The following is a 21,889-nucleotide window of genomic DNA, read 5'->3' on the forward strand; positions in this document are numbered from 1 at the left end:
GAGCGTACACAATAAGGAAGGATTTTGAATCCCGGGTAAGACTCATACCAGCCACACCAATCACACCGTACAACTTGTGATCTGAACCCAGTTAACAGCATGATAACAGAAGGAGCCTCTGAAAAGATGGCTCACAACAACAATAACCCGATTTTTGTAACAATAACTATGTACAAGTAATGCAGACAATCCGCACTTGGGATGGGCGCCCAGCATCCACTACGGACTATGAGAAATAGAATTATCGGTAAGTAAATTCTTATTTTCTCTAACGTCCTAGTGGATGCTGGGGACTCCGAAAGGACCATGGGGATTATACCAAAGCTCCCAAACGGGCGGGAGAGTGCGGATGACTCTGCAGCACCGAATGAGAGAACTCCAGGTCCTCCTCAGCCAGGGTATCAAATTTGTAGAATTTAGCAAACGTGTTTGCCCCTGACCAAGTAGCTGCTCGGCAAAGTTGTAAAGCCGAGACCCCTCGGGCAGCCGCCCAAGATGAGCCCACTTTCCGTGTGGAATGGGCTTTTACAGATTTTGGCTGTGGCAGGCCTGCCACAGAATGTGCAAGCTGAATTGTACTACAAATCCAACGAGCAATCGTCTGCTTAGAAGCAGGAGCACCCAGCTTGTTGGGTGCATACAGGATAAACAGCGAGTCAGATTTTCTGACTCCAGCCGTCCTGGAAACATATATTTTCAGGGCCCTGACTACGTCCAGCAACTTGGAATCCTCCAAGTCCCTAGTAGCCGCAGGCACCACAATAGGTTGGTTTAAGTGAAATGCTGAAACCACCTTAGGGAGAAATTGAGGACGAGTCCTCAATTCTGCCCTGTCCGTATGAAAAATTAGGTAAGGGCTTTTATAGGATAAAGCCGCCAATTCTGATACACGCCTGGCTGAAGCCAGGGCTAACAGCATTACCACTTTCCATGTGAGATATTTCAAGTCCACAGTGGTGAGTGGTTCAAACCAATGTGATTTTAGGAATCCCAACACTACATTGAGATCCCAAGGTGCCACTGGAGGCACAAAAGGAGGCTGTATATGCAGTACTCCCTTGACAAACGTCTGAACTTCAGGAACAGAAGCTAGTTCTTTTTGGAAGAATATCGACAGGGCCGAAATTTGAACCTTAATGGACCCTAATTTGAGGCCCATAGACAGTCCTGTTTGCAGGAAATGCAGGAATCGACCCAGTTGAAATTCCTCCGTAGGGGCCTTCCTGGCCTCGCACCACGCAACATATTTACGCCAAATACGGTGATAATGTTGTACGGTTACATCCTTCCTGGCTTTGATCAGCGTAGGGATGACTTCATCCGGAATGCCTTTTTCCTTCAGGATCCGGCGTTCAACCGCCATGCCGTCAAACGCAGCCGCGGTAAGTCTTGGAACAGACATGGTCCCTGCTGGAGCAGGTCCTGTCTTAGAGGTAGAGGCCACGGGTCTTCCGTGAGCATCTCTTGAATTTCCGGGTACCAAGTCCTTCTTGGCCAATCCGGAGCCACGAGTATAGTCTTTACTCCTCTCCTTCTTATGATTCTCAGTACTTTTGGTATGAGAGGAAGAGGAGGGAACACATACACTGACCGGTACACCCACGGTGTTACCAGAGCGTCCACAGCTATTGCCTGAGGGTCCCTTGACCTGGAGCAATATCTGTCCAGTTTTTTGTTGAGGCGAGACGCCATCATGTCCACCTTTGGTTTTTCCCAACGGTTTACAATCATGTGGAAGACTTCTGGGTGAAGTCCCCACTCCCCCGGGTGAAGATCGTGTCTGCTGAGGAAGTCTGCTTCCCAGTTGTCCACTCCCGGAATGAACACTGCTGACAGTGCTATCACATGATTTTCCGCCCAGCGAAGAATCCTTGCCACTTCCGTCATTGCCCTCCTGCTTCTTGTGCCGCCCTGTCTGTTTACGTGGGCGACTGCCGTGATGTTGTCCGACTGGATCAATACTGGCTGACCCTGAAGCAGAGGCCTTGCCTGACTTAGGGCATTGTAAATGGCCCTTAGTTCCAGGATATTTATGTGAAGTGACGTTTCCATGCTTGACCACAAGCCCTGGAAATTTTTTCCCTGTGTGACTGCTCCCCAGCCTCTCAGGCTGGCATCCGTGGTCACCAGGACCCAATCCTGAATGCCGAATCTGCGGCCCTCTAGGAGATGAGCACTCTGTAACCACCACAGGAGAGACACCCTTGTCCTTGGAGACAGGGTTATCCGCTGATGCATTTGAAGATGCGATCCGGACCATTTGTCTAGCAGATCCAACTGAAAAGTTCTTGCGTGGAATCTGCCGAATGGAATCGCTTCGTAAGAAGCCACCATCTTTCCCAGGACCCTTGTGCACTGATGCACTGACACCTGGCCTGGTCTTAGGAGTTTCCTGACTAGGTCAGATAACTCCCTGGCTTTCTCTTCCGGGAGAAACACCTTTTTCTGTACTGTGTCCAGAATCATCCCTAGGAACAGCAGACGTGTCGTCGGAATCAGCTGCGATTTTGGAATATTTAGAATCCATCCGTGCTGTCGTAGTACTATTTGAGATAGTGCTACTCCGACCTCTAACTGTTCTCTGGACCGTGCCCTTATCAGGAGATCGTCCAAGTAAGGGATAATTAAGACGCCTTTTCTTCGAAGAAGAATCATCATTTCGGCCATTACCTTGGTAAAGACCCGGGGTGCCGTGGACAATCCAAACGGCAGCGTCTGAAACTGATAGTGACAGTTCTGTACCACAAACCTGAGGTACCCTTGGTGAGAAGGGCAAATTGGGACATGGAGGTAAGCATCCTTGATGTCCAGAGACACCATGTAGTCCCCTTCTTCCAGGTTCGCTATCACTGCTCTGAGTGACTCAATCTTGAACTTGAACCTTTTTATGTAAGTGTTCAAGGCTTTCAGATTTAAAATGGGTCTCACCGAGTCGTCCGGCTTCGGTACCACAAACAGCGTGGAGTAATACCCCTTTCCCTGTTGTAGGAGGGGTACCTTGATTATCACTTGCTGGGAATACAGCTTGTGAATGGCTTCCAATACCGCCTCCCTGTCGGGGGTAGACGTTGGTAAAGCAGACTTCAGGAACCGGCGAGGGGGAGACGTCTCGAATTCCAATTTGTACCCCTGAGATACTACCTGCAGGATCCAGGGGTCCACTTGCGAGTGAGCCCACTGCGCGCTGAAATTCTTGAGATGGGCCCCCACCGTGCCTGAGTCCGCTTGTAAGGCCCCAGCGTCATGCTGAGGACTTGGCAGAAGCGGGGGAGGGCTTCTGTTCGTGGGAAGAAGCTGTCTGTTGCAGTCTTTTTCCCCTTCCTCTGCCCCGGGGCAGATATGAGTGGCCTTTTGCCCGCTTGCCCTTATGGGGACGAAAGGACTGAGCCTGAAAAGACGGTATCTTTTTCTGCTGCGAGGTGACTTGGGGTAAAAAGGTGGATTTCCCAGCCGTTGCCGTGGCCACCAGGTCCGATAGACCGCCCCCAAATAACTCCTCCCCTTTATACGGCAATACTTCCATATGCCGTTTGGAATCCGCATCCCCTGACCACTGTCGCGTCCATAATCCTCTTCTGGCAGAAATGGACATCGCACTTACTCTTGATGCCAGAGTGCAAATGTCTCTCTGTGCATCTCGCATATATAGGAATGCATCCTTTAAATGCTCTATAGTCAATAATATATTGTCCCTGTCCAGGGTATCAATATTTTCAGTCAGGGAATCCGACCAAGCCACCCCAGCACTGCACATCCAGGCTGAGGCGATTGCTGGTCGCAGTATAACACCAGTATGAGTGTATATACTTTTAAGGATATTTTCCAGCCTCCTATCTGCTGGCTCCTTAAGGGCGGCCGTTTCTGGAGACGGTAACGCCACTTGTTTTGATAAGCGTGTGAGCGCCTTATCCACCCTAGGGGGTGTTTCCCAACGAGCCCTAACCTCTGGTGGGAAGGGATATAGTGCCAATAATTTTTTAGAAATTAGCAGTTTTTTGTCGGGGGTAACCCACGCTTCATCACACACTTCATTCAATTCATCTGATTCAGGAAAAACTACGGGTAGTTTTTTCACACCCCACATAATAGCCCTTTTTGTGGTACTTGCAGTATCAGAGATGTGCAAAACCTCCTTCATTGCCGTGATCATGTAACGTGTGGCCCTACTGGAAAATACGTTTGTTTCTTCACCGTCGACACTGGAGTCAGTGTCTGTGTCTGGGTCCGTGTCGACCCACTGAGGTAACGGGCGTTTAATAGCCCCTGACGGTGTTTGAGACGCCTGGACAGGCACTAACTGAGCTGCCGGCTGTCTCATGTCGTCAACAGTTTTCTGTAACGTGCCGACACTGTCACGTAATTCCTTAATTACGGCCATCCATTCAGGTGTCGACTCCCTAGGGGGTGACATCACCATTATAGGCAATTGCTCCGCCTCCACATCATTTTCCTCCTCATACATGTCGACACACACGTACCGACACCCAGCACACACACAGGGAATGCTCTGATAGAGGACAGGACCCACTTAGCCCCTTGGGGAGACAGAGGGAGAGTTTGCCAGCACACACCAGAGCGCTATATATGTATAGGGACAACCTTACAATAAGTGTCTATCCCTTATAGCTGCTTATATCTGTTATTTTGCCAAATAAGTGCCCCCCTCTCTTTTTTACCCTGTTTCTGTAGTTGCAGGATGCAGGGGAGATTCTGGGAGCCTTCCTACCAGCGGAGCTGTGTGGGAAAAATGGCGCTGTGTGCTGAGGAGATAGGCCCCGCCCCCTTCACGGCGGGCTCTTCTCCCGCTTTTTTCTGGAAAACTGGCAGGGGTTAAATACATCCATATAGCCCAGGAGCTATATGTGATGTATTTTTTGCCAAATAAGGTAAATTCATTGCTTCCCAGGGCGCCCCCCCCCCCAGCGCCCTGCACCCTCAGTGACCGAAGTGTGAAGTGTGCTGAGAGCAATGGCGCACAGCTGCAGTGCTGTGCGCTACCTTATGAAGACAGGAAAGTCTTCTGCCGCCGATTTATGGACCTCTTCTTGCTTCAGCATCTGTAAGGGGGCCGGCGGCGCGGCTCCGGGACCCATCCATGGCTGGGCCTGTGATCGTCCCTCTGGAGCTAATGTCCAGTAGCCTAAGAAGCCCAATCCACTCTGCACGCAGGTGAGTTCGCTTCTTCTCCCCTTAGTCCCTCGATGCAGTGAGCCTGTTGCCAGCAGGTCTCACTGAAAATAAAAAACCTATTTAAACTTTTACTCTAAGCAGCTCAGGAGAGCCACCTAGATTGCACCCTTCTCGTTCGGGCACAAAATCTTAACTGAGGCTTGGAGGAGGGTCATAGGGGGAGGAGCCAGTGCACACCAGCTAGTCCTAAAGCTTTTACTTTGTGCCCAGTCTCCTGCGGAGCCGCTATTCCCCATGGTCCCTTCGGAGTCCCCAGCATCCACTAGGACGTTAGAGAAAGAAGCATGGGTGGTACTGATAGCTCACAGTCAGTACTGCCATTTAGATATCTGCTGTCACAGGGACTGGACCAAATTAATGTCAAATGAAAGTAACATGACGAGCAAGGGAAGAGTAACGTATTGTGTTTGTCTCTGCTCAGTCTTTGCCCCCACCACCTCCCCATTTCCTGTACAGTAGAAATAAAGAGAAGGTAACACTTTACAGCATAACATTTAAAAAAAAACCAACAACATTAGAAAAGCTAAATACATTTCCCAAACCTCTACTTTCAATCTCCTGGATACACATGTCCACAACCATTGGCCTTGGGGTATTGTGCGCTTTCACCAGGGTGGTAAGGTCACAGCTGTAAACTTTCTTGATGCGTTTGAGATCTGGCTGGCAGTCACTGGGCACATACTTGGAACACTGTTTATGTACATTCAGCCCACAGTCTGCAAATTAACAGGACACTTCAATTAGCAAAACAGTAAGCCTGGATTCTAATACAATTGAAGAAAAGAAACCACAAATGTAATAAATGCATTAAATCTAAAGTGAAAACAAGGCTCGCTAGTTCCATCAGTTTTCATTTGTCATTCAAGATTTTTATTGTCAACATTGTACTTCCCTGATATAATTAACAGGATACATGCTCGCAGTCAGAAAACATAATAATGTAGACTACTTTAGGAAGAACAAACACAAAACATTAGTATTGATGCCATGACTACACAGTTATCCTGCACTACTATTGGAGGGTCCAGAAACTCCCACAGAAGCCGCTGCAGGGGTCAGTGACAGCTAGGAATAATAAGATGTGAGTAGAAACAATATTAGTTAATGCCAACAGACCATGACACTAGTTCCAGTTAGTCATTTCATTTTATTTATAGCACTGGCGCGGTCTAGCCATGGTTGCCAAATGTTATAATCTACTGTATTCTGTGCAGCCTTGATGAATGTAGATTAGCTTTTGGCACCTATTGGAGATTGTCACTGACTCATTCCCACTGCTTGCCAACACAGCGCCACCGCCCACCGAAGTCAACCAAGTGAGATTTGTGTGTAGTTAGAAAAGCCATATTCTTCCACAAGAGCAATGACACATACCTTAGCACCGTGGATCCCAAACAAGGGTGCCACGGGTCAGCAGTCCAGACCCAAGTTCAATTATTTGGGCTGGCATCATGTTATGCTGGGCCGCACTCGCATGTTGCATTAGAGAGGGAACACACAGCCATTTACAAAGGTTGCATTGCTTAGTGCGTACCTGCAAACCCCACCATATCCTGCAGTTCCCCACCAATCTACTCCATCACGTGGTTTTCTACACACAACATTGTGGCAGATCTCAATGTAGGTAGGGTCCCCTCTACTAACCTGTGTGCCCCCATCCCCTGACTCTATTCCTCCTCCACTCCCACAATCACGTAGCCTCCAACATTTTTACACATGAAAACAGGTACAAATTAGGAAAGGGACGTTGCCATGGGTAAAAGGGGGCGTGGTCAACTATGTCTACCACCACTTATATGGACAATGGGCCTGATTCTGAATCTTTTGCCAGTTGCACATCTGAGACTATGCTATTGCCGCTACAAAGTCCTTCCAAGGTGTACATGTAATGACGAGACGCCCACTTTCAGCATCTGTAATACCGATTGGTGCGGACACACCATAAAAACCCATAAAAACTTACACCTGCCTTATGAGAGGTAAAGACTCTGTCTGATTATACAGTAGCCTCCTATGTGAATGTTTCTGCATCATGCCCATAACACAGACCATCTCCGTGCATCTGGTGAGCCCCATCCTTGTCACTGCCCAGGAACACCCAATACATCAAAACATTTCTGAGTCCGCGTGTTTAAATCTCAACTCTGACTCTGTGCGCTCCCTATCAGGACACGTGCTGTGGAAGAAACCTATCCACTGGTTTGGACTCAGAATCAGGCCCAATGACCGGTAAACAGAAATTTCCTAGTTGAATAATTTTTGCTGATTATTCCAATAGGAAATCTTTGGCTTTGGGGTTCTGTGAAAAAAAGAGACTCTAGAGCAGGGGTAGCCAACCCTGGTCCTCAAGAGCTACCAACAGTTAATATTTTCAAGGTCTCCTCACAGAATAGCAAGTTAGGTAATTAGCTCCATCTGTGAATCTTTTAATATGTGTCAGTGAGTAATGACTGCACCTGTTGGGTGAGCTGGAAAATATGAACTGTTGGTAGCTCTTGAGGACCAGGGTTAGCTACCACTGCTCTAGAGCACTGTGATTTGAGAAAGTTTAGTAAGCCCTGCCTTAGTGAGTAGAGGAGCCTCTGTAAGGAAGACACATGTCTGATGCATCTAATTCTAATAAGTATTTAAATGGTTTCTTATTTAGATTTCTGTACGGTCCTCAGGTATAAAGTGTGATGCAGCACATTAAAGTCTGGTTATTGGTTCAAAAGGGCATGATGGAGTTGTACATCCAACAGCCCGAGTGAATCCCTAGTTAGTTATTAGTAATTACTTGTAACTGGCTAAAGTACCACACTTCCACTGGAGACGCTTTACCACGCCCCTGTGATGAGGTTTAGCCAAGTCTCCACCTTTAAAGAGTGAAAATATGCCCCCACCGTTTACAATCTAGTTATACCAGCTTCTAATGCCCAATGTGGATGATGCACCATGCAAGTTTACTGAATTCCAATTTCCCCTTGCTGGTTACACTGGGTTCTACTGTTCATACTGGTTATACAGAACTTTAGTGCCCAGTCCTAGGGCTCAATATAAGCTGGCCATTGCACAGAAAGGCCAGGACTCATCAAGGATTTTCTACCAGCCTCCATACTGAATTACCCCGTGTGTTATCATTGTGAAAGACAACACATAAGTATGACAGCATCAGATGTGCTAATCTGGCATTCATCTGACTTCAATTGCTGGACACACCCAAGGTGGCACTAGATAAGCTTCATGGTGGGGCCACACATCCACTTGGTGGCATTTTACAGTAATCTCCCAGAAATCATCTTTCAAAGTAGCCAAGTACAGCATGGCCTTCCTTAACCCAGTCCGGAATGACAGATTAGCTAAGAAATACTAACTTTCTGCAAAAATTTCCTGGAAAAAGGATCATTTAAAGAAAACAGATTGAAGAAATGCACAATAATGTATAGCTGGCAAGCCTGGCACTGCAGCATGAAGCTAACCTGAGCTGACATCCCATTAGAGCTAGTGATCACATCCTATTCAATTGTTTTATGTTGCTTTTCAGCCAAATAAAATGTGTTTCTTTTTACTTTCCCAATACATCTGCAAGTTGATTCAGAATTTGGCTAGAACATGTAAGCTGTCTGTGCTATTTCTGTAAAGTTGTAAGAGGATTTTATAGACAAACCAAAGAGAAACTAAAAAGTTTCACTCCAAGTGGAAATTCCCATGAATCTGTCCAAGTATAAATGGTTAGGCTGGAACAATAAATATTTATTACCTCTCATGGTAGCAACCTAGTGTTGCTGGCTTTATTTCATATGCCTTTAAACATGCAGCATTCTTTTGTAGCAACTGTATTTTTCAGGAGACATGACAAAATGTGCTCAACAAGCCGCAATCGAGGGGAGGCGCAAAACAGGAAAATGTGTCTGTGGTATCAAAAAGCAACGTAATTGGCCATTGGGGTGTTGTTGCTTTTCACTTATGCTTTACGCTCATATGACTCTGCTGCCTGATGCCTCTCTTGCCCCTAGTTTTTCCTCTCCTTCATTTTTTTTTTTTAAAATGTATTATGTAGATGTTTTCTTGTGTCGAACAAATAATAATAAATTGGTGGTGTGACGACATGTAAAACGTTCATTTAAATACCGCATTTTGTAGCTCCACATATTCTCTGTTGTTATTATTATACAGTATGTGCTATAGCTCTATTGTTAACTGTGTTGTCTTATATCTGTAATTTTGTACAGCTATGTACCATTTGTTACTGTACTATGGGGGTCATTCTGAGTTGATCACACGCTAGCTGTTTTTAGCAGCCGTGCAAACGCATAGTCGCCGCCCTTGGGGGAGTGTATTTTCGCTTTGTAAGTGTGCGAACACCTGTGCAGCCGAGCTCTGCAAAAACATGTTGTGCAGTTTCAGAGTAGGTCTGAACTTACTCAGCCCTTGCGATCACTTCAGTCTTTTTGGTGCCGGAATTGACGTCACACACCCGCCCTCCAAACGCCCGGACACGCCTGCGTTTTCCCTACCACTCCCAGAAAACGGTCAGTTGACACCCATAAACGCCCTCTTTCTGTCAATCTTCTTGCGATTGGCTGAGCGTATGGATTCTTCGTTAAATAGCTCCATAGCTCAGCAACGATCCGTACTGTACCCGTACGACGCACATGCGCATTGTGGTGCATACGCATGTGCAGTAGAGACCTGATCGCAGCGCAGCGAAAATCGGCAGCGTGCGATCAACTCGGAATGACCCCTTATATCCTTTGGATGTTTGATTATTTTATTTTTTTGTCACCTACCTTTACAAATAAAGAGATTAAAACAAAGCAGCGTGATTGCTGCCATTGTTATCACCAACTGGCTGGAGTCAGGGGCAGACGCAGTGTCAGCGTTCACTAAAAGATCCGTTCCAAGAATCAGTTTTGTGCCTTTGGTTATCAGCTGCCTGGAGCCAGGAACTAGCACAGTGCCTGTAATCATCAACTGTCCAGATCCAGGGGATGTGATACGTTATATCAGCGTATGGGATGCCGGCTGTCAATATCCCGACAGCGGCATTCCACCCGCCAGAATGCCGGCAGCGGGGCTAGCGCTAAGAGTCCCCATGCAGGCTCGCTGCGCTCATCACACTGCGCTCGCCACAGTATCTAGTCCCACTCTATGGGTGTTGTAAACACCCACGATTGGGAAAAGCCCTGTTGCGCTGGGATTCCGGCTGCCGGCATTGTCGGCTGGTGGGATTCCGGCATCAGTATACTGAACGCTGGGATCTAGACAGCCGGCATTTTAACTACATCCCGATCCTGGAACTAGCACAGTGCCTGTAATCACCAACTGCTCAGAACCAAGAACTAGCACAGTGCCTGTAATCACCAACTGCTCAGAGCCAAGAACTAGCACAGTGCCTGTAATTACCAACTGCTCAGAGCCAGGAACTAGCACAGTTCCTGTAATCACCAACTGCTCAGAGCCAGGAACTAGAACAGTGCCTGTAATCACCAACTGCTCAGAGCCAGGAACTAGCACAGCGCCTGTAATCACCAACTGCTCAGAGCCAGGAACTAGAACAGTGCCTGTAATCACCAACTGCTCAGAGCCAGGAACTAGAACAGTGCATACAGTTTAAAAATGATCCCTCTTAAGACGGCCGCCGCGTCAGAGGAGACTGTTATTAAAGATACTTGAGAAGGCTCTAGTATCTTTAATAACTGTCTCCTCTGACGCGGTGGCTATTTTGGGAGGGACGTTTTCAATAGTTTTTTTTGCTTGAAGTTGTGGAACCGTGGAACAGTCTGCTGCGTCGGCGATGGCTGCGGCAGCTGTAGTGGTGGTGGGGGGGATCCCCCAGGAAACGAGCAGAACCCCTGACAATGAGCAGAACCCATGACAACAAGCAAGTACTGCATTTAATGGTGACAAGGGCATTAATGTGGGGGCATAATATGTTATCAGGACATTACTGTGTGTGGCAGAATGTGGTGATAGGGGCATAACTGTGGGGTCATAGGAATTATATTTTATTTCAGTGCCTGTAATCACCAAGTACCAAGAGCCATGATCAAGCACAGTGCCTGTAATCACCAACTACCAAGAGCCAGGAACTAGCACAGTGCATGTAATCACCAACCACCCAATGCCAGGAACTAGTACAGTGCCTGTAATCAGCAACTGCTCGCCATGAACTAGTACAGTGCCTGTAATCAGCAACTGCTCGGAGCCATGAACTAGCACAGTGCCTGTAATCACCAACTGCCAAGAGCCAGGAACTAGTGCAGTGTCTGTAATCACCAACCACCCTAGAGCCAGGAACTAGCACAGTGCATGTAATCACCAAACACTCAATGTCAGGAAGGAACTAGCACAGTGCCTGTAATCACCAACTACCTAGAGCCAGGAACTAGCACAGTGTCTGTAATCACCAACTGCTCAGAGCCAGGAACTAGCACAGTGCATGTAATCACCAAACACCCAATGTCAGGAAGGAACTAGCACAGTGCCTGTAATCACCAACTACCTAGAGCCAGGAACTAGCACAGTGTCTGTAATCACCAACTGCTCAGAACCAGGAACTAGCACAGTGCATGTAGTTTAAAATTATCCCTCTTAAGATGGCCGCAGCGTCAGAGGAGACAGTTATTAAAGATACTACAGAAGGCTCTAGTATCTTTAATAACTGTCTCCTCTGACACAGTGGCCATTTTGGGAGGGACATTTTCAACAGTTGTTTTTTTGCTTGAAGTTGTGGAACCACGGAACAGTCTGCTGCGTCGGAGATAGCTGCGGCAGCTGTGGTGGCAGGGGGGGGGGGAGGGTACCCCGGCAATGAGCAGAACCCATGACAACAAGCAGGTACTGCATTCAATGGTGACAAGGACATTAATGTGGAGGCATAATATGTTATCAGCGCATTACTGTGTGTGGCAGAATAAGGTGATAGGGGGATAACTGTCGGGGCATAGGAATTGTATTTTATTTCAGTGCCTGTAGTCACCAAGTGCCAAGAGCCATGATCTAGCACAGTGCCTGTAATCACCAACTGCTCAGAACCAGGAACTAGCACAGTGCATGTAGTTTAAAAATGATCCCTCTTAAGATGGCCGCCGCGTCAGAGGAGACAGTTATTAAAGATACTACAGAAGGCTCTAGTATCTTTAATAACTGTCTCCTCTGACATGGTGGCCATTTTGGGAGGGACATTTTCAATAGTTTTTTTTTGCTTGAAGTTGTGGAACCACGGAACAGTCTACTGCGTCGGCGATAGCTGCGGCAGCTGTGGTGGCGGGGGGGGGGGGGGGGGGGGGGGGAGGGAATACCCCGGCAATGAGCAGAACCCATGACAACGAGCAGGCACTGCATTCAATGGTGACAAGGACATTAATGTGGGGGCATAATATGTTATCAGTGCATTACTGTGTGTGGCAGAATATGGTGATAGGGGCATTACTGTTGGGGCATAGGAATTTAATTTTATTTCAGTGCCTGTAATCACCAAGTGCCAAGAGCCATGATCTAGCACAGTGCCTGTAATCACCAACTACCAAGAGCCAGGAACTAGCACAGTGCATGTAAATCACCAGCCACCCAATGCCAGGAACTAGCACAGTGCCTGTAATTACCAACCACCCAGAGCCATGAACTAGCACAATGCCTGTAATCACCAACTGATCAGAGCCAGGAACTAGCACAGTGCCTATAATTACCGACCACCGAGAGCCATGAACTAGCACATTGCATGCAATCTCCAACCACCCAATGCCAGGAAGGAACTAGCTCAGTGCCTGTAATCACCAACCACCTAGAGCCAGGAACTAGCACAGTGCATGTAATCACTCACTGCTCACAGCCAGGAACTAGCACAGTGCATGTAGTTTAAAATTATCCCTCTTAAGATGGCCGCCATGTCAGAGGAGACAGTTATTAAAGATACTAGAGAAGGCTCTAGTATCTTTAATAACTGTCTCCTCTGATGCGGCGGTCATTTTGGGAGGGACATTTTCAATAGTTGTTTTTTTTTTTGCTTGAAGTTGTGGAACCACAGAACAGTCTGCTGCGTCAGCAATAGCTGCGGCAGCAGGGAGAGGGGGATCCCCCGGCAACGAGAAGAACCCATGACAATGAGCAAGTACTGCATTCAATGGAGACAAGGACATTAATGTGGGGCATAATATGTTATCAGGGCATTATGGTGTATGGCAGAATAAGGTGATAGGGGCATAACTGTCGGGGCATAGGAATTGTATTTTATTTCAGTGCCTGTAATCAGTGTCAGGAAGGAACTAGCACAGTGCCTGTAATCACGTGTGTGTGTGTGTGTGTGTGTGTGTGTGTGTGTGTGTGTGTGTGTGTGTGTGTAATATAAGTGTGACTGTGCATGTGTGTAATGTATGTACAGTGTGTGTGTGTGTGTGTGTGTGTGTGTGTGTGTGTGTGTGTGTATCTGTGTGTATCTGTGTGTGTGTGACTGAGCATACTGGGGGTCATTCCGACCAGATCGCACGCTGCACTTCTTCGAAGCCGTGCGATCGGGTTGGAACTGCGCATGCGCCGGCGCATGGCAGTCATCGCTGCTTAGCGATCGCCTCTACCACCCAATGCCAACCACCCAATGCCAAGAAGGAACTAGCACAGTGCCTGTAATAACCAACCACTCAGAGCCAGGAACTAGAACAGTGCATACATGCCAACATTTTGGCTGCAGCTTAGCAGGGTGGCAGGGGAGTGCTGTGACGTGAGGAAGGGGAGGACCGGAGGCGGGATGGTGGCGGGGCGGAGGCAGGACGGGGTAACCGCGGGACCTCCTTTAAGCCACGCCCCCACTCTGTAATGCCGCGATCACCAGCATTATGCTGCAGGAGGTGTGTCATCGAATGTCCGGACCGCCCACTTTACACACTAAGTGTGCGGACGGGCAGGGGCAACCTTAAGAATCGTGAGACTTGCCTGCTCTTCCGGGGGGCTGGGAGGGCCACCCAATTTTCGGGAGCCTCCCGGCCATTCCGGGAGAGTAGGCAAGTATGGCACAGTGCCTGTAATCACCAACTGCTCAGAGCCAGGAACTAGAACAAAGCTTGTACTCACAATCCACCCAATGCCAGTAGTTCTATATAGTGGAAAATAACAAATAGCACAGATATATTGGTGTGCTATATACACCTATACATCTGGTATGCTGCTCTGCTTCTGGGTTTTTGAAACTTATGTTTGTGAATAAACAATGTTTCACTACTGAGATTTCCTGTCTGCCTTTTCATATATCCTGGTGGATGAGAAATCATTACGGGGGAGACTGAGATTATCAGAAGTACACCGTGCCTGGATATATATCTAAGGAGGAAGAATTTGTGAAGTTATCTGGGCTATATCTGCGTTTTTCCAAACACTCCCTGAAAACGGTCAGTTGACACCCAGAAACGCCCCCTTCCTGTCAATCTTCTTGCGGCCGTCAGTGCGAAGAAAAGCTTTGCTAAAACCTGAGCACAACCACAAAGGGCTTTGTACTCGTACGTCGCGCGTGCGCATTGCGGGGCATACGCATGTGCCGAAATGCCATTTTTTCACCTGATCGCTGCGCTGCGATTATCGGCAGCGAGCGATCAACTCGGAATGACCCCCATTGTTTAAAAAACAACAACAACAGTGAAACCTAATGAGGAAAATGAAAACTTTCTTGCACAGTCTGTGCAAACAGAAACATGAGATAGTAATCTGTGCCAAGTTTCATGGAACTTTCAAGAGGCCTTCACAGGTTTGTGAAACTATTCACATAATTTACTACACTATAACTATGGTGCTGTTACCATCAATAATCATTGTTTTTGGAATTGTGACTTGGAGATCAGTAATATAAAAAGTATAGACATAAAAAATATTTGATATATTATAAACATATGGTAAACTTGAGTATCAAGTTGAGTTTCCCACTTCTTTGTTTTAGCAACCATAAAGTAGTTAACCATCAACACATACAGCCACACCACCCACAGTGCTGGAATTTGGAAATGCAATAGTGAAGGCTTATGGTTGCATGAGTGCTAGATTCTGTGTAATGCTGGGTACCAGGGCCGGTTCTAGCCCTTGTGGCGCCCTGGGCGAAAATAGGGGTGTGTCTTCATAAAGGGGTGTGGTCAATGTGCCCCCAGTAGTATTGCCCCCGTTTGTGCACCCAGTAGTATTGCCGCTTTAAAAAAAAAAAAGAATCCTTACCATCACCGCTCCTGATTCCCGACCGCTGCTGCCCTCCGTCTCTGCCCGCTGGCGCCGCTCCTCTGATCTATGGGAGAGACGTCATGACGTCTCTCCCATAGAACCTCATAGACACTAGAGGTCAATCATGACCCCTAGTGTCTAAGTGCTGCTCCCACAGTGTAGTGCGGTGCGCAATGACTGACTTCATCGCGCACCGCACAGCAGTACCGGCATCGGGGGGGGGCACCACCAATAGCGGATCTTGCCACGGCGGCGGCGCCCTCCGGAAGGCGGCGCCCCGGGCAAAAGTACCATGTGCCCGTAGCAAGATCCGCTACTGCTGGGTACACACTATCCAATTATTGAGCAGATCAGCTGAAAATTAGATAGCGTACAGTATATGCACGAGCGTTGGTCAGATCTGTTGTCTAGACCAAATTTACAAGCTCTGAAAAGAAGAGATTTCTCTTTAGTGACCTAAAGTCAGGAACACTGCAAGGATTGAAGCTGCAGTGTAAACTTTCTCCAGTGCAATCTACGGTGAATGCACTGGTGTTAGCAATCACTGGGACAGCGGCTTATGCAGTGATCAGGAATTTTCGAAGCCCCACTGCCACCAATAATGAGCCCACAAGACTGATACATTGGTTATTCATATATCTGCCTCCCAGGGGTGATTATGATCCACAGAATATGGTGAGAGATAAAGTGGGCAGAGATAAAGTACCAGTCAATCAGCTCCTGTCATGTTACAGGCTGTTTGAAAAATGACAGTTAAGATCAAATTGACTGGTATTTTATCTCTGTCCACTTTATCTTTCTCCAAGGCTTAGTACCTAGCCACCTTAGGGGGAGATTTACTAAGCAGTAATAAAAGTGGATTAGTGAGCCAGTGGAGAAGTAGCCCATGGCAACCAATCAGCATTGACGTAACATCTGTAATTTGCTTACTATAAAAGTATACAGAGCAGCTGATTGGTTGCCATGGGCAACTACTCCACTGGCTCACTTCTCCACTTTTATCACTGCTTAGTACATCTCCCCCTCAGTCTGTAAGCTCCAATGGAACAAGCACTGATGGGACTGATTAAATATTCTCTGTACATTGCAACATAATATGGTGCTGCTATATAAATGCTAAAAATAGGACTTTTTTCTTTGTGGTACTTGGAGTGAGGGGTTCCCTATATGTAGGGACGGATTAAGCCAAGGGATGGCCGGGGCACTTAAGACAGGGGGGCCTGGCGGAAGGGGGTAGTATATTTGTGCCTCCCAACATGACCCATTGCAGGAGGGCCAAAATGCTCTCTACCTGGACTGCACCCATTATAGAAATGCCTATGGCTCTCTCCAGGGCCGGTGCTAGGGTGTTCGGCGCCCCCCTGCAAACTATAAAGTTGTGCCCTCCCTCCCATACTTTACAAAGGGACCCCGCAAAGAAGAGGTGTGGTCTCACAATGAAGGGGCATGGCTACACAATAGTGCTCCTAATTCAAATCATGCCACAGTATCTTATTCACATTAAACCGCACATAGTGCCCCTGATTCATATTACACCGCATAGTCGTGTGCATTAATCATGTTACGCTACACAGTAGTACCCTTTATATACTTTACGCCACACAATAGTGCCCTTTATACACATACCACTACACTGTAGTGCGGCGTGCCCCTTATACACATTACGCTACACAGTAGTACCCCTTATACACATTCCCTCTACAGTAGTATCCTTTATACACAATGCCCACAGTAGCAATGCCACTTATACGCATAATGCCCACAGTAGTTGTGCTCCTTACACAAAACGCCCCCAGTAGTTGCGCCCCTTACACCTAATGTTCAAAGTAGTAGTGCTGCTTAGACATATTGCCCACAGTAGCGCTCCTTATACATAACGTTTACAGTAGTAGCGTCACTTATACTTAGAGTGCCCACAATAGTAGCACCGCTTACACACATAATGCCCACAGTAATGCTCCTTATACATAATGCTCACAGTAGTAGTGCAGCTTATACACATAATGCACACAGTAGTAGGGCCCCATATACACATAATGCCCACAGTAATGCTGCTTACACATAAAGCCTACAGTAATGTTGCGTACACATTATGCCACAAAAACACAGCAAGGGCAGATTTAGAAGAAAATTATAGGGAAAATGGGGAGTTTAGTGGTACTAGATACCAGAAAAAGAACATGGTTACAGGGTGCAGGTGGGCATGTTACACTGAGTAGGGGGAAGTTACAGGATGTAGGGGAGGGGTTAGTTACAGGATGTGGGGGTGCAGTTGCAGGTGGGTGCCTTTACAGCATGTGGGGGTGTAGTTGTATGGGGTGCAGGAGTATCACTTCCATGGGTGTCAGTTATAAGGTGCCGCAGTGGGCGTTACAGGATGCAGGGGTAGGACAACCCTCAGCCCAGCACTAACCTCCTCCACCCCCTCCTCTATACTGTAAATTAGTATTTGGTGACTAGTGGTAAGGGGGATTATGTTGCTTACTACTGCGCTGATCAGGAGAGCCAGAGCCAGAGATGCAGTCAGTCACCCGAGTGTGACCTGCGGAGCTTTGTCTTGTGAGAATGAAGCTCAGAGCTCCTCCACTCTACAGGTTGCAGTAAGATAACATGGAGAGTGACTGCGGGCGGGGCTACATACAGCAATTGGGCCAGCTAACTTTATTGCCCAATCTGACAGCATCTCTGGGTCCCCTCCGGCTGAGCTGCGTGCCTGCGACCCCCCACCCACCCACACACCTTAGATCGGCCTGTGCCTGAAGAGTAGAGCCGCGGTTAATACTGATGGTGCCGCTGCCTGTCACACAGCGGTGACCGCAGCAACACTGGACAGAGAAAAGCATGGTAGCAGAGCAGGGAGAGCGCCTCTTCTGGCCGGCGCCTCCCTGCTGTGCATACACTGGCTGAGCGGCTAGCTCGGGGGCTGGCTCTCTCCCCCCTTTTATCTCACCTCTGGTCTGGAATCGGTAGCTCATGAAACCTGTTACTCCTGTGTGTCTCAGCCTACACTGCATATTGTCTTGCTCGCACTCGCCCTCCCCCCCCTTCCCCCTTTCCTTAATCTGACTGTACCTCTAGTGTATGGTTTCTAGGATATTTCTAGATGAGTGCAGCTTTAGACGCTTTAACTTTAGTTCTCCTTCAAAATAGCTTGAGTTGTATTATCCCACTGTATGCATGGCAGAAGATGCTCTCATAATAACCAAGTATAAAAGGAGATTTATGGTAAGAACTACTTTTGTTAAATCTCTTTCTGCGCGGTACACTGGGTTCCTCAGGGATAACATCGGGGTGTAGAGTTGGATCTTGATCCGAGCCACCAACAGGCTAAAAGCTTTGACTGCTCCAGAATGCTTAGCGCCGGCTCCTCTATATCCCCGCCTCCAGGCACTGGAACTCAGTTTTGTTAACCAGTCCAATGCCGTAGCAGGTAAAAGAGACGACAACAGTCAGTAGCCACATACACCACATTCTCACGACAGGAGAAGGTACCAGCGACTAATGCCACACCAACCCAAAGAAGCTAATTGCGTCAGGGTGGGCACTCTGTGGAACCCGGTGTACCTCGCAGAAAGAGATTTAACAAAGGTAAGTTCTTACCATAAATCTCCTTTTCTGCAGAGGGGTACACTGGTATTCCACAGGGAATAACATCGGGGAATTCCTAAAGCAATTCCTCATGGGAGGGGACGCACTGTAGCGGGCACAAGAACCCGGCATCCAAATGAGGCATCCTGGGAGGCGGAAGTATCGAAGGCAGAGAACCTTAAGAACGTGTTCACTGAGGACCACGTAGCTGCCTTGCACAATTGTTCAAGGGTCGCACCACGGTGGGCCGCCCAAGAAGGTCCAACAGACCGAGTCGAATGGGCTTTGATGGTAGCAGGAGCTGGAAGGCCATCCTGTACATAAGCATGCGCAATCACCATTCTAATCCATCTGGCCAAGGTCTGCTTATTAGCAGGGTCGCAATTTTTCTCTGAAACCATATCGACAAGGCAGAAATATGAACCTTGAGGCCAGACGAAGGCCTAAGTCCAGGCCCTGTTGCAGGAAAGCCAAAAGTTTGGCAGTACATAACTTATATGCGTCATAATGGTTAGTCGTACACCAGGCAAAGTAAGAATTCCAGACCCTATGATAAATCCAAGCAGACGCCGGTTTACAGGCCTTTAACATAGTTTGAATGACCGCCTCAGAAAATCCTTTGGCCTTCAGTACGGAAGCTTCAAGAGCCACGCCGTCAAAGCCAGCCGGGCCAAATCCTTGTAGACACAAGGGCCCTGAACGAGGACGTCTGGGCGTTGCGGAAGTGGAAGAGCACGCTCTATCGAGAGACCCTGCAGGTCTGAGAACCAATGCTGTCTGGGCCACGCTGGAGCGATTAGAAGTAGTATTCCTCCTTCTTGCTTGAACTTCCTTATCACCGGGCAGAAGTGACACCGGAGGGAACACATACGGCAGCAGAAAGTTCCATGGAATTGCCAGGGCGTCCACGAACACTGCTTGAGGATTCCTTGTCCTTGCTCCGAAGACTGGAATCTTGTGATTGTGTTGAGAAGCCGTCAGGTCTTCATTTGGTAGGCCCCACTTGTCCACTAGGAGTTGAAAGACTTCCAGATGAAGACTCCACTCTCCGGCGTGTACGTCCCGACGACTGAGGAAGTCCACTTCCCAGTTGAGGACTCCCGGAATGAAAACTGCTGATATGGCTGGCAGATCTCGTTCCGCCCAATGAAGGATTTTTGATACCTCCATCATTGCCATGTGACTTCGATTGCCGCCTTGATGATTTATGTATGCCAGCGTGGTGGCATTGTCTGACTGTACTTGAACAGGCCTGTTCTGTACTAGAGGTAGGGCTAGAGTCAATGCATTGAACACTGCCCGCAATTCTAGAATGTTTATCGGTCCACCAACCCTGAAGAGAGTGTTACTCGAACACGGCGCCCCAGCCCTGCAGACTGGCATCAGTCGTCAGAAGGTAAAAAACTAACCAAACAATAAGACAGCGCTTCTCACTTTGTATAAAGGTATTTTTTACTTCATATATATAATTATCACAATTAAGCACCGGCCAGTGCTAAAATACTAAAACATACAAGATAAAAAATGTGTTTTAACACATATGGTACTATATTCCACACAAAGATAAAGTACAATGAATACTGCAATTCCCATATGACTTTAATTAAAAAGGCTCATGGGAATATAAGGTGCATGCAAGTTTTAGACTACTGGCACATAGTAAACTTATACCAGCCGATCTCAGTTAACTAATGAACCCAAAAAGTGCAGTGCAAGGTGTTAATTCAGCAAGCAGCATGTAATTAGTAAGTCAGTCCACATGCAGATATATCACGATGTTAATCAAGCAGATGTCACTGATTAAAGTCCATCCATATTAGTGCTTATAACGTTGTTAATGTAGCTGATAAATTGCTAGTATAAAAGCATATATGTGGGAAAGGCAGTAATTAAACACTGCAGTCCAAAGTCCACCTACGGTACATATGCTATGTACCTAAGATTGATACCTCTCCTTAGTTGATGTAAGGCATGGCAGCCTGATTCATGGAGACTGGTGGACAATTGAAGACCTGCGCAGTGTTCCCTTTTGGGAAAAAGCCTCTCTCCAGTGTAGCAGCAGCGGCCAAATTAGCTGTGAGTAGCAGAGTGTAGTATTCCAACGGCCAATGAGTCAACAAACGCGTTTCTCCGCCTACCCTCCGGCTTCAGCGGCTTCTTCAGTGTGTAAAGTAAGTCTCCTCCATTGATAGAGCCTTATATACCGGCTTACCGGTTCGCGCATGCGCAATGCGCTCGCGTTCCAAGCCTCGTTTTCAGGGCTTCTTGTTTTAACCAACACATTGCTTGTTTCTTTAATCAGATCTTTTTGTTAAACAGTCGTCAGAAGGGCCCAGTTGGAGATCCAGAAGGGACGACCCCTGCTCAATTGCTGGTCCTGTAGCCACCAGCTCAGTGACAGGCGGACCGCCGGAGTCAAGGAGACCATGTGAGTCCTGATCCGGTGAGGCAGGCCGTCCCACTCGGAAAGTATCAACTTCTGCAGAGGGCGGGAATGAAATTGAGCATACTCCACCATGTCGAAAGCTGACACCATGAGGCCTAGTACTTGCATCGCCAAGTGTATCGACACACGTGGGCGAGAGAGGAAGCATCTTATCTTGTCCTGAAGTTTCAGGACCTTTTCCGGAGACAAAAACAACTGCTGATTGTAGGTGTCCAATAGTGCTCCAAGGTGCACCATACTCTGAGCAGGGACCAGGGAAGATTTCTTCCAGTTGATGAGCCACCCGTGGGCTTGCAGGAATTGGACCAGGATCAACAAGTCGTCCAGATACGGCAGGATCCTGATACCCTGACGGCGGAGTAGAGCTGTCATGACTGCCATGACCTTGGTGAAAATTCTTGGAGCCGTGGGCAGACCAAAAGGTAAGGCCTGGAATTGAAAATGGAGATTGCCAATAGCAAACCGCAGGTATTGCTGATGCGACACTGC

At 47.7% G+C, this 21,889-nt stretch overlaps 1 protein-coding gene across 3 annotated transcripts in view; it reads right to left on the reverse strand.

Moving 5' to 3' along the window:
• CHN2 (chimerin 2) overlaps nt 1-21,889 on the reverse strand; it is a 568,891-nt gene that overhangs the window by 62,228 nt on the left and 484,774 nt on the right. For all 3 annotated transcript variants that reach the window (XM_063921963.1, XM_063921964.1, XM_063921965.1), the window contains exon 9: nt 5,733-5,906. In XM_063921963.1, coding sequence (XP_063778033.1) covers nt 5,733-5,906 — 174 coding nt within the window. The remainder of the gene's footprint in view (nt 1-5,732; nt 5,907-21,889) is intronic.

Source organism: Pseudophryne corroboree, chromosome 5, assembly GCF_028390025.1.
Source record: "Pseudophryne corroboree isolate aPseCor3 chromosome 5, aPseCor3.hap2, whole genome shotgun sequence".
NCBI classification, from domain to species: Eukaryota; Metazoa; Chordata; class Amphibia; order Anura; family Myobatrachidae; genus Pseudophryne; species Pseudophryne corroboree.